This window comes from Camelina sativa, chromosome 2 (assembly GCF_030686135.1).
Source record: "Camelina sativa cultivar CO46 ecotype springtype chromosome 2, ASM3068613v1".
Classification (NCBI taxonomy): Eukaryota; Viridiplantae; Streptophyta; class Magnoliopsida; order Brassicales; family Brassicaceae; genus Camelina; species Camelina sativa.
Window position 1 is genome coordinate 28832746 of NC_141881.1, and position 12445 is coordinate 28845190.

Below are 12445 nucleotides of genomic sequence, written 5' to 3' on the forward strand. Positions count from 1 at the left end.
TTCCAGGCTTTCCAGCGAAAATCATTGAAACCTTGAATCATCATACTCAATGAGACCCATGGAATCAGTGCTATTTGTAGAATTCAACTGCTTCATTATATAATAAGGTCTTGCGACTGAACAAAACTTAAGAAAAATAATATTTTTTTATATCCAAAAAGAGAAGCGTTCAAAAAACCTCTCAAAGACAAAGAGTACAACATGGAATGGCTACAAATAGCCAGCAAAAGAAGATGAGTGTAATCCAAGGCTGTTATACATTGATAGCAAGAACCAAAAATCCTTGAATATAAACCCAAAAACCCAAAAGAAAGAAGAAAAAAAGAACAACAAAAAAAAACCTGCAATATTTTCTCTGGGGATTTTGATAATACATTACAACAAAACTGGTGAAGCAACAACAACCTGGGTAAAGGTTTGTGGTCAACAAAGTTTTTCATCTCTCCAAAAAAATTCTTCACTGCAAAATGAGTTTTGTCAGGGTAAATCTAACACCCCCCGATTTACAGAACTCTAGGGTGTGTGGATGATATATTATGTAATAAAATATATTTATATGTAACCTTTTGTTATCTTTCAGGCCTCCTTTTTTTTTTTTTTTTTTTGCCGCTTTTACCTCTGCTTATGTTTTGCTCATTAGTTAGTTCTCCTTCAAGAACGGATCAGTGCCATTAGGAGGTTCTTCTCGGTTTTCAGAAACGGAAGAAATGCTAAAGCTGTTGTAGTTATCAATGCTACTGGTTCGTGGCTTGCCTGGTCTTGACCGTATGTTGCTTCCCATTGGAAATGGTTCCTGTGATATATAACAACAAAGGGAGATAATATGATTATATAAATGTTATATTCATTAACTACGACCCTCTCTATCTACAACTGCGCATAACCAGATCTAATGAATATAATGAAATCACATCTGAATACTGGCAACCAAAGGGAGACCGAATACGAGCCGCAAGCAAGGAGATGAATATGATGGATTAAAATGAGATAAGGGGAACCAAAACCAGACGAAATTTCTATCATGAAGCTTTATTAATAATCTACCTGATCACCAGCATTTGGACCATCGGTGTGGAAGAGAATAGGCCGGCATCGTTTGTCTTCGTTCATTAAGCTTGAATTCTGGAAATGGGCAATAAGAGCTGTTTTCCCTTGGATACGAGCATACGTAAGCGTTGCCACCTTTTCGCTATTGAACTTTTCCCACTTTTTGCCATTAAATGCCTGTGGATGTTGTTTTTGAAGCTTTTAACCAATGCTCTCCCAAAGAAAGACCAAAAGCGATAAGAAAAAGCAGCAATACAAGACAGTATACCTTATAAAATGGGACAATCTTTTCAGGTTCAATAAGGTTGATGAAAGCATATCCCACGTTGCATTTGTTCTGAAATGAGAGAGTGAGATTAGATAAAATCGATATTGCCAATACCAAAAAGCTCATGTCTGCTAAATAAGACTTTCTTATATAAAATGGTAGGACGCCTGCTTGCCTTGAAGTCAATTGGCAAATATAGGAAATCATATGTTCCTTTACAGTGCTCGTCAATGGCAGATAGAAGCATCTTAGAAGTATACCTAAACCATAGCAGGATTTTTTATTAAAAAAGAATCGGATGAAAACAGATTACATCTTAATCAAAGACAATCAAAATTCACTTACTTATTAGGAATGTTTTTAATCATCAACGTTGTCCTCCTGTCGTCCCCATGTAATATACGGTCAACGTCAAGCTCATACAGTTTCTTATCCGCATTACTAGAGCTAGATTCGCTTCTACGGTGAGAGAGATTCCTGTATCGTTCATTTGGCGAGTCAAAGGACCCTGGCATGGAACCCATTGGATTCCTTCCAGGAAAGAGATGAGACAACTGTTGAGGAGATCGCAGTACAGCATTTTGGGAATTTATATCCATGCGACTCCCACCAACATGGGAGAAAGTCTTATGAGAACCAATTTCCATTGGATGTGAGGGTGAAGATCCAGGAAGCCCCATGCTACCATGAGAACCTATGTGAAAGCCAGATGATTCTAGAGATTCACCTACATAGGCTTGTCGTCTGTCCCAGAAAGGCGAGTTTAATACCGGCGCAGATCCAATGTGGTGGTGCACAGGGGAAGATGACATATTCACCATTATAGGAGGTGCCCTAGAGAATACAGTAACAGGTGGGCGTTGAGTAGGAATGCTGTTGATGTGAGATGGCGAGTTAGGCCACATCATGCTACTTGACGGATTATGTTGCTGAGGGTTAGAGTTGCTCCATAAATTAGGGTTAGGGCGGCGGGAGCTTTGATGCATGGGAGATCCTATGCCTAAAGTCAAAAGATCAGATCAGAACAGCTAAAAGTGAGGAAAGAAAATATATTGTATGGCAGTTTAAAAAAAAATTCATCACAATCTTCCATATCAAATTTAATAGTATTCAGTAATTGTGCAACTCTGTTGATATACACAATTAAGTTTTATCCCCTTTTCCTATTCAAAATCCCCGCCTTATCTGGTTAGATTACTTAAATTAAGAACATGATGCTAATACTATTTTCCCCAGAATGAAAGGTAGCATCGCTGTAGCTTTTCACAGTCTACTAAAATTGTAAGGACCATTTCAAGATTGTGCTCTGATAGTGTGCTACAGTAAGCTTATCAAAACCGTAGCAATTTAAAGATAGAGAACTTACCCCCTCCATTAAAGCCATCCACTCCACGAACATTGTGTATCATAAAGCCTTCATTTGCTTTTGAGCCATCACTGACCATTTCAGAAAATGCAGAGGACTTATATGGACTACCATTTGCAAAGTTGTCGACATACTCTGAAAAGGAATGGGGATGAAGATTTGGCATGCTTTGGATCCCCATATTTGAATTATCAAAAGTGTGGCCATGCTCCTGAAGTCCGACAGGCTTGCTGGCTGAGATGGCGTTTGCCGAAGGTGGGAATCCAATAGGAATGCTGACACTTCGATGACGTTCAATAAAGGAATTCACAGGTGATCCGACAGAATTGTGAATAACACGCATAGATCCACCATCAATGGAGGTTGAAGGAATCATGCCTGGGAAATGTCTCCCTGAAACAGAGATATGTAAGTGCAGTGATTTGTATCCCAAGATGACATGATTGAAGAAAAAAAATTATTAATCGTGAATGCAGGCATACCTATGTGTCCCGATGATGTAGTACTATAAGACATTTTAGGTAGACACCCTTCAGCATCATGTGACGTGTATCTGAACAAAAAGAAAAAGAAAATCAATCCTACAAGCTTATATAGTTGGCGTCCATGTAAAGACTTAACAAGAAATCATGTGTTCAAATCAGTTTGATCAGCATTTTTATCAGTTCACGGCCCACAAAGGAAGATAAAACAGGAAATAAAATCACCACCTTGTACCCTCTGGACAGGTTGGCACAAGTTGAAGCTGCTTCCCAGCAACCTCAAGTCCATTTAGTCCACTAAGAGCAGCTTCTGCAGCTCGAACATCAAAGAACTCTATGTATATCTGTGGGTTATCATGCATGGTTCTACGAATCTGCAAACAACAGATATAGCATAAGTACCAATCCCAAAAAGTAAATACAGGGAGAAACCCAGTATATCAACCTCTTTGATTTCTCCATATGATTTGACCAGTCGATTGAGCTCTTGATTCGAAATAGAAGAATCGAGATTATTAACCAGCAAGGCTCCTTTACTTGTATCGTTTTCTGAAGGATTTTCCTGGTAGCAAGAAAAATTGTAAGCACACATCAACACAAGTCACAAGTGCAATCCACATAGCAAAGATAATATCTTCCTTCAGAACAGTGAATAACACCTTAGAGATAGAATAACGAATGTCAAGTTTTGTTCCTCTTAACGGCTTATTATGGAGTGTTCTTGCCGCATTCTGAGCAGCCCTTATATCATAATACGATACCATGATAAAGCCACGATTCTTGCCAGCTGTATGAAGAGGCTGGATGTCTCCAAATTGCTGAACAAGTAAATTTATCCTCAGTACAAAGTAAGAAATTCCAATACTTCGACAAACCATACATTTCGTACGTAAAGAATCCATGGGAACCAAAAACGCTGCTAAAAAAAAGTACCTGAAAAAGGGCCTTCAGTTCACACTCTTCGACATTGCTACTGATATTTCCGACCAAAAGAGTTCTGGATGGAATATCCACTCGACGATGTTCGCCAACAGAATTATTGCCACCTCTCTCCCCATTTCTGTGACTCACAGAAGAAAAAATATCTCCCTCTAGTTCCATGCCACCAACACTGCTGAAGAGGTCAAATTCATCCAAATCATCTCCAGCATTGGCACGAGATTTACGCCCAACCTCACCCATCACTTCCGCGAAAAGATCATCTTCATCTGGGAGAAGATTTCCAATAGTTTGTGCCTCAATTTCTTCTAAAGATTCAGAAGGTTCTTCCTCACGGTGGGTAACAACTCTATTTGCAGACATAGGGGATAGCATATCACTTCCCTGTAGCCGCACTGCAAAAACCAGCAAGTTTGGCAACACGCTCAAGTAGTTAAAGTACGATACACAAGTAACAAACTTTCATCATCACATTATACTGTACTTATTTAACAAACCATGTTGGTTACCATAGAGGTTCGTAGATTTAGGAAGCTGATTAAAAAATTGAGCACGATAACTTAAAAAAAAAAACATAAAAGTGAACCAGAAGCTTACGTTTTCTACTAAATAAGTCAGACATAGAGCTTGAAAACAAACTGCTTTCCCACTGACTACCATTTGTAGTGTTTTTTGCGTTAGGGATAAGAGAAGGGTGCGACCCAGAAAAACTAGATTGTGGCTTCAGCTGGTAACTTTCATTAGCCCAGGAACTCTTTGGCAGGTTTGAAAGTCTATCACGACCACCTTGGTTTTCAGGCATCAGGTCTGATTTCATAAACCCAAATTGCCTCTGCCGAACAAAACAACAAGTTACAGTTAACAAAAACAGTTGTAGACATCATAAACACTAGGTGGCAGATAGATAATGCCATATGTGTGACAAATATGGTACCAGCAATTCAAGAGCTACACAGTTTAAAGTTACCTCAGAAGTAATATGAATATCTTCACGAAAATGGGAAGGTGATGAAACACCTCTCTGTTCCATTATATCAGACGGCATCTTCCAAAATTTTAACTAACTAAAAACCGAAATCAAAATCTTTTTTTGAACTTTTTTAAAAATTTCGTCAACGAACCATTTCACTTCCCCTGAAAAAAAACGAACAAAAAAAAAATGTTAAATTCAAAGCCAAGTAACAAAATGCACTTCTCAATTGCGAATAAGATCTAGCAAGAATGACAAAATAGAAGAGCTCAATTACTCACGCACAGACCAAAACGATCAAAGAACTTCACAAAATAGAGAAAACAGAAGATTTCTAAATTACAAAGTTGTAAGTAGAAGCAGATATATCATACTCTGGGCAATTAAACTCGCTGCATTTGAAAGCTCATAGACAGGAAAAAAATATATATATAAGGAAGAGACGATTAGGTTTTATGATTCAGAAGCCTAATTCGGGATCCCTTGCGCAGCTCATTATAATCAAACAGCCAACCAACTCTTACCTAATTCACAAATTCGGCACGGAATTATTAAAAACCAATTTCAATTTATATAAAAAAAAAATTCAAAAAAAAAAAAACCCTAATCACCCGCTACCAAAATTCAACTTAAAACCAACAAAAAAAAATTACCTAATCACAAACAAACACAATTATGCTTTCCTCCCCCCCAAAACAAATTCAAACAGTGCTGATGAAATTAATGGATCTCGTAAACCTTACTTTTTACCTCCTCCAGAGAGTATCACGATCCTTGAAGAAGAAGAAGGAAAAAAAAGAAGAACACAGCGATGTAGACAGAGAGATGAAAGAGAGAGAGAGAGAGAAGAAGAAGAGAGAGAATAATTCGTCTTCTCTCTTTTATCTTCCTCCTTTCCTTTTTGTTTCCTTCTATCCAATCGCATCCATCAGAGAATATTTAATTCCTCTAAAATAAAATATTAAATTAAAAAAAAAAAAAGTGAATCGGCGTTTTCAATTTTTTTTTTCTCCTCCTCTCTCACAACGCGTTTGTTTTTACAACGAATAATTCGTGCGACCGGCGATGATTTAAGCTTTTCCGACGATACTCTTCCCGTCGACGCGTAACTCCGGTACTCTCTGAAAGAGAGAGAAACGGAGAGAGAGAAAGAGAGTTTTTTTTTTTTTTTTTTTTTTTTGGTTTTGCGGTTAGTTGGTTTAGGGAAGAAAAAAAAAAAGAATGAGTGGGATGGGAAAAAAAAACACAAAAGAGGAAACCCAAAAAAAAAAAATAGATTGGAGGGAGAGAGAAGGACTCTGCTACGTTTGTATGTACCATGAATCTCATCTAGCTAGTGGTATGGTAATAAGTTTGAATCTGGACCGTTGGATTATGATTACAAAATACTTTTTTTTTCTTTTTTTATTTAAAGAATAAAATAATTAACGGACTCACACACGAGACTCTCGAGTCTCGACGACAGCAAGTTTTCAAGAGTTCCGGCTAATAACCCAAAGGAGCCGGCTATTACACATTGGATCATTCATTTACACCTTCTTGATTAAATACTACTACAGTATTATACTATGAAAGAAAAAATTGATGTAATTTTGACAATATATTAGTTGAAACACTTTTTAATTATGTTATAGACTCGTACATACATGATTTTAAATGCCATATACAAGTACATAAATCCGCTATTATTAGAGTTTAAATGTTAGTATGTACGTGTTATTAAAGTAATGATTTCGCAATTGTTTGAAAGATAGACAAGCTACTGAGAAAATGAATCTTTATTTGGTCATTGTAATCTTTGAAGATAATGTTTGGTTGGTTGGCTCGAGATTATATATCATAAAACGCTATTTTCGTTAACGTTAACGAGATTCGAATTAACACACGCTCTTTATCATTCTTAGCTTGTTTTGTTTTTTTTCTTGCTTTGTTGTTTTCCCTACTTCTCAAGTCAAGTCTCGCTTTAATATTCTTACAACTTTGTAGTACAGTTTCATTTCCCAACGAATATGTCATAACCAAAAAATAATAATTATTCGAGTGAAGTTAATTGGTTAGATGGTTAATCTCTCCATCATGTTATCAGATTTAGCATGACTAGCTTCGAACTACCGAACGGAAATGACAAAAGATGATGTAGATATTAAAAACCACTAGACAATAAAAAGATAGGTATCCAACATTATTTAGTGTCTTGTCTGACGATAAAACGCAAATTAGAAAGGAAAAAAAAAAAAAAGAAGAAGGAATCAGTCGAAATGCAAGTTACGTAGCTAATCGACCGTGAAATGTGGCCGAAGGTGAGTGTCGTGTACGATATCTAGTCTGTGAATGTATTTACAAAATACTGCACTTCTTATCTATGAATTTAATTTGTTGAGATTCTTACTATTTATGTATATATAAATAAGAGTTTAGCTTAAAGATTCATCAAGTGTTTTTTGTATTGGGATCTCCGTCGGACATTTTAATCTTTTGATTTCTTTGAATACAAAATAGGTAACCCTTTTTTATTGGTTGGTTGAAACAAAAACCATTTTGAACATATCAAATAAATTGAGTTTATAAATATTTTTCCTCCCCCCCCCCCCCACCCATGGATATGTTTTGATGAGCAACGTGTCATATATACTCATGTATATGTCTCCCTGCAGTGAAGGTTTTATCTCACCGGTCCAAGTCGGTTTCGGGCGGTTTAAAATGCCTGGTTAAAACTAAATTGTGCTATATAATTAGCCTTTTGTTAGTAGAGTCACGCTGAACTCAAATTGTGCTAACAAAAAGAATCGAAGGTCGAAACTGGATTGAAATTTACTAGATATTATATTTAAAAAACTTGAATATTAAAACCAATTGTGTCAAAATTAAACAAAATAGGAACAATCCAACTAGTTGCAGCATTCGTATTTTAAATTTAAAAGTGTTTTTGGCGATATAACATAACATAACTGGTGGTCTAGTGGCAGATCATGTTCATTATAAAACATTTGCAATCCTAATTGATCTTTAATTGAGGTAGTAAAATAGATTCTGGCCGTTCGCCCTAGTTTTCTCTCAGGCACGATACCCAAAGAGCCGTTCCTTCCACAAAATGAGCTTCTTCCACCACTGATGTTTCTCCGGTAATCTCCTCCCCTGATCTGTTCGCTTTGGCTAAGGTGGGATCTCTCTCTGGTGGATCTCCTCTTCCAATGACTTCTCTGTTTCTGTCGAATTCGAGCCACTCTCGTCACTTACCGATGTCTTCGGTCTCTCTCCTCATTATGAGGCCTCCTCGTGCACCACCGCCGGAGCCTCCGTCTCCGCCGACTCCACCTGAACCACCGGATCCACCTGACTTTCAGATATGCTTCTCTTTTAGTGATTCTCTTGCCCAGCCGCTGAGTCCCTCTTCCTTCAGAGTTTTTGACTCGTTCGGCGTTCCTCCCTCCTCTGCACCTTGTCTTTCGTTGCCGGCCGACGCCCTCATCTTACCTCACCAGATGTTCCCTCAGGTATGCTCTTACTCTTTGCCCTCTAAATCTTCTTCTAAGATGGGAAGGTATTGGATGTTGGTTGAGTTTGTGGCTCTGTTTTTGTGGAATTTGGATGAAGTTATGGGATTAGATAATGTTGTATCTACTTTAGCGTTCTCTTGCAGCACTCTTATTGCTTTGATGCGATCATTTACCGCAGTATGCGGATTCTATCTCTATCTCGATTTGGCTTGGTTCAAACTTGTCTTGTGGCAGCTTGGACAAAGTTCTTTGAGTCTAGACAACCGACCAGTTCACCTGGTTCATCGGGGCTCTTGTAGCTCTCATCTCTCCTTTATGGAGCCTTTTATCCTCCCATATACTTCACTCTTTGTAAGTGGTAGTGTTACAGGGAGCATTGTGTTAACTGTTCTGCTTCAAGCAGAAGCGGGGGTTGTTGTTCAAGACCATTCTCGATCAGCTTTTGCTGACTGTTCAACGTTAGTGTCATTGGAGGCTTTGCTTCCTCCTTGTGGCTTCAGCAAATACTTTCAAGCTAAAGAGGTTTGCTTATCTGGATACTCTTGGTTTGATGGTTCCTTGGCAGAGCCTCAGTTGCTCTCTCTCTTCCCAAATTTCCCTCTTGTTTGGAGTGGTTTGGATGATCAAGACTTGTCGGTATTGCAAGGTTCCTCCTCCCGGCTGATGGTCCCCTCTATCTATATCATAGATGCCATCTATCAAGAAACTGTTGAGATTGTACTCTTTTTTTGGTCTCTTAGAGCATCCACATTGGTTGGGGACTTTTTTTGGTCCCCCACATTTAATAATAATATTTTGATAATTTCTTATTTTTAGTAGGAGCATTGGTGTCTATTTGTATTTGGTCCCCCGAATAAAATAATAATATTTTGAAAGTTTAAACATTAATTATTTTAAGTTGAAAAAACAAAAACATACAATTAAGAAATTAATAACAGAAAACATGTAACATAAAAACATCAAAACAAAAATAAACATTTTATTCAACTCATAGAAATTTTAAAATCAATCTTCATGATCCGGGAGATGTCCAAAGTTAGTCCAAATATGCTCAATCCTAAATCTTAGTGTTGTTATCATGGGAAAATGACATTTATGAAGGATATGATGCCAAAATCATTTACCTTTCTTCTTTTTTTACTTGCTTCATATCTGCACTTTACTCTTAAAACTCCCACATTCCTCTGCCTTCATGGGATTGCCCAAATCTGTTATGAGCACACAAGAAGCTCAAAGATACGACTCCTGCTTAAAAAACAAAAATCATACAAGAGAAACCAAGTACTAAGATTACTAATTTCCTACACCAAAAGTATCATAAATAATACAAATCACTTAAATAATCTCACCAATCTCACCAATTACTAAAAGCATGTCATTGCATCTCATTGATGCCAGATTCTACCTTCTTACTCAGCGCTGCAAAACTTCTGAAGTCACTTAACAATCAAGCTGGACTTGCTTCTCTGAAATGATCTTTCTCTTGCACAGTTTCCTAAAGAATTTCATTAATAAATGTCTTGGCTGAAACTGTTTGTCAAATAATAAACACCCTCAGAGACAATTTTGGCCTTCCTCCAGTATAGCCGGATGAACTTGAGGTTGTAAAGCAAGTGAAGAGGATGCCTGCAACATATATGAGGAAGGGAAAGAACACATCTGCTCCAGCCAGACTACGGTTCATCTACTTAAATGCATCAGGTTGCTAATGAGCGTGCAACAGCTTGTTATGCAAAGCAGCTTGTCGAGAGGACTTTTGAAGGAGTTGATTTCAGTAATTTCATTCTCTGCAAGCTACACGGAAACCGATATTAGGCAACCATTTATAATTGGAGCACCAGATAAATCTTGCACTTGAATCAACTGCCTTCACTTTTGTGTTAAAAAAAACTGGAAATAATGCACAGCTTACCAACAAATGCCATCATCATGAAACACCAAAGGTATATCCAAATCCCCAGGCGTCAAACACATTCTAAGCAGTTGTGTATCTTGTCGACAACCTCGTTAGAAGGTGGGGAAGCCCTGGTTTTCCCTTGACATACTTCTGCAAACCCTACAATGACCAGCAATATAGATATTAACGACATCATCATAAAAAAGTTGTTGATGACAGAAACAAAAAAAAAAGATGATATTCATGTGATGGGCAACAAAGGGTTAATCAACCTAACCTCTAAGGCGCAATTAATATTTTCATCTTGTCCCATAAAAGCCGTTTCCATGGAAACAAAAATTTCTGAAGCTTATTGCTGATCGTATCATGATCCATCGCTTAGAACGAAAACGATGCTAAGAATCTGCGATTCATCAATTCAATTGGTTTTATCAGCACAATTAACCCAAAAACACACAAAGCTATACAAAGAACTTATAAACTTCGCCGGAACGAAACACGACATATAAATCCGAATCATAAAAAACCCTCCGCTTTGGAGAATTTATAAGAATCCGAAAATCAAATTCGACTAAATTGGTCGGTTTCATACCTTAAGATGAATCGAACGAGATCGATCGAAGCAGCACCAACTTCATTTATCCGACGAAAAACCGTGAAGAAGAGAAGAACCGTGAAGAAGATGAAGATGAAGAAGAAATCACTGTCTGCAACAGAAAGAAGACAATTTGTTCCAGGGAAGACAATTCGACACCCAATCAGAATAGAGCACGTGGCGAAGAAGACGGACGAAATACGTCCCCAAATAAGAACCGTTTTTTCAATAATGGGCCTTTTCGATTTAAATTAAAATTAAAAAAAAAACCAGGGACGGTCCGAATCATCGCCGTTGCCCATGGTCTTATGTTCTCTTCCTATGATTTGTATCTTATCTATCCCTTGTTTAACCACCTTTTAATGGTGTTTTTTTGGCATATGTTGCCTTTATTTCCTTTGCTTTGGATGTATTTTCTCTCTTGGTAGAGGTTAAGACTCTCTATTTTAATGAAAATGAAGTGTTTGACCAAAAAAAAATTGATCTTTAATTGAGAAATACATTAACCGAATTTTCATCATGTCAGTAAAATGTATAGATTCCGCTTCGTAGATTGAAAAATGTGACATCTAATTTTCTTAAACATAGATTAATTTGGTAGTTATGAGATTGGATAGATTAAAACAAATAATGTAGCATATGATTCTCTTAAACATACATTAGTTTTGTAGTATTGAGATTGGAAAGTTTAGAGTGTATACTCAATAGGTACTCAAGCTTCTATACTTTTTAGTCTAGTCCAAGAAAAAAAAAACAAAAATCCCTTTTAAATATTGGCAACGAACAACATAAGATACAACACAAGTGGTCTGATACTTAAAAAAAAAAAAAAATCATAAAATATGTTAGAATTATAAAAGATCTTAAAGAAGAAATTAGAGAAAATTTCTATTCTGGTATTTGCCGGCCAAGCCAAGCCAAAGCGAAGGCTGAGTGAGCCAGCTGACCAAAATACTAAAGCCGAGCGAGTGGAGTGAGTGGCGTGAGAGAGAGGGTCACTGTCCACAATTTTAAATGCTGGCCGCTGCGTGAAGGATTAGAAAAGCATTTATTCTTAAAGATGCTCTTCTCAAAACGTAACCACGTGTCAATTTTCTATTAGCTTATACATCAAAAGCTGACCAGCAAATCCCAGGAGTGGGCTGTGATCATCTACATACTTCACCATCTAACACCTCTGTGCACCCTTTCTCGTACGACCCCGTTGGATTCATCCAAATTACGTGTGCAACACTCACGGTAAAGAAGACGTTAAAACCGTATCTAACCGAACCTAACCGGTGTAAGAACCGTCACCCAGTTTTGCTAATCAACAAGCGAGATTTGATTATACATAATTAGCACTTAATTTAACATTTTTCACACGTACAAGCCTTTTGATAAT

At 37.3% G+C, this 12445-nt stretch overlaps 2 protein-coding genes across 10 annotated transcripts; one reads left to right on the forward strand and one right to left on the reverse strand.

The window, feature by feature from the left end:
- Positions 1-127: 127 nt before the first annotated feature.
- Positions 128-6418, reverse strand: LOC104739349 (protein MEI2-like 1). 9 transcript variants are annotated; one of them, XR_015571407.1, is made up of 16 exons: positions 5726-6377; positions 5447-5596; positions 5070-5236; positions 4700-4934; positions 4097-4497; positions 3823-3981; positions 3609-3725; positions 3392-3537; positions 3164-3234; positions 2682-3074; positions 1661-2315; positions 1491-1575; positions 1316-1384; positions 1045-1224; positions 564-793; positions 128-460 (listed from the first exon to the last, which is right to left on the reverse strand). XR_015571407.1 is itself a non-coding variant. In XM_087472943.1 (15 exons), exons 3-15 carry the CDS (start codon positions 5145-5147, stop codon positions 641-643), a joined length of 2742 nt encoding a protein of 913 aa, XP_087329069.1. In that variant the 5' UTR covers positions 5148-5236; positions 5447-5596; positions 5726-6377; the 3' UTR covers positions 128-640. The 9 variants fall into 9 exon arrangements, 5 of the variants coding, with proteins under 5 accessions (XP_087329069.1, XP_087329067.1, XP_087329073.1 ...); XR_015571404.1 differs by lacking the exon at positions 5447-5596 and having other exon boundaries at positions 5816-6392; XR_015571408.1 differs by lacking the exon at positions 5447-5596 and having other exon boundaries at positions 5823-6390.
- A 1668-nt stretch (positions 6419-8086) lies between these two features.
- LOC147949313 (uncharacterized) lies at positions 8087-9453 on the forward strand. The gene has a single exon (XM_087472962.1). The coding sequence runs from the start codon at positions 8264-8266 to the stop codon at positions 9383-9385; it is 1122 nt and encodes a 373-aa protein (XP_087329088.1). The 5' UTR covers positions 8087-8263; the 3' UTR covers positions 9386-9453.
- The last annotated feature ends 2992 nt before the right edge of the window (positions 9454-12445 follow it).

What these genes read in the sequence shown, in the direction of transcription:
- LOC104739349 (XM_087472941.1), bottom strand. Translation starts at nt 5,147, where the DNA reads ATGCCGTCTGATATAATGGAACAGAGAGGTGTTTCATCACCTTCCCAT. An exon ending in ATATTCATATTACTTCTGAG is followed by an intron (nt 4,935 to 5,069) that starts GTAACTTTAAAC and finishes TTTGTTCGGCAG; the next exon opens with AGGCAATTTGGGTTTATGAA. An exon ending in ATTAAAAACATTCCTAATAA is followed by an intron (nt 1,576 to 1,660) that starts GTAAGTGAATTT and finishes GCTATGGTTTAG; the next exon opens with GTATACTTCTAAGATGCTTC.
- LOC147949313 (XM_087472962.1), top strand. Translation starts at nt 8,264, where the DNA reads ATGACTTCTCTGTTTCTGTCGAATTCGAGCCACTCTCGTCACTTACCG.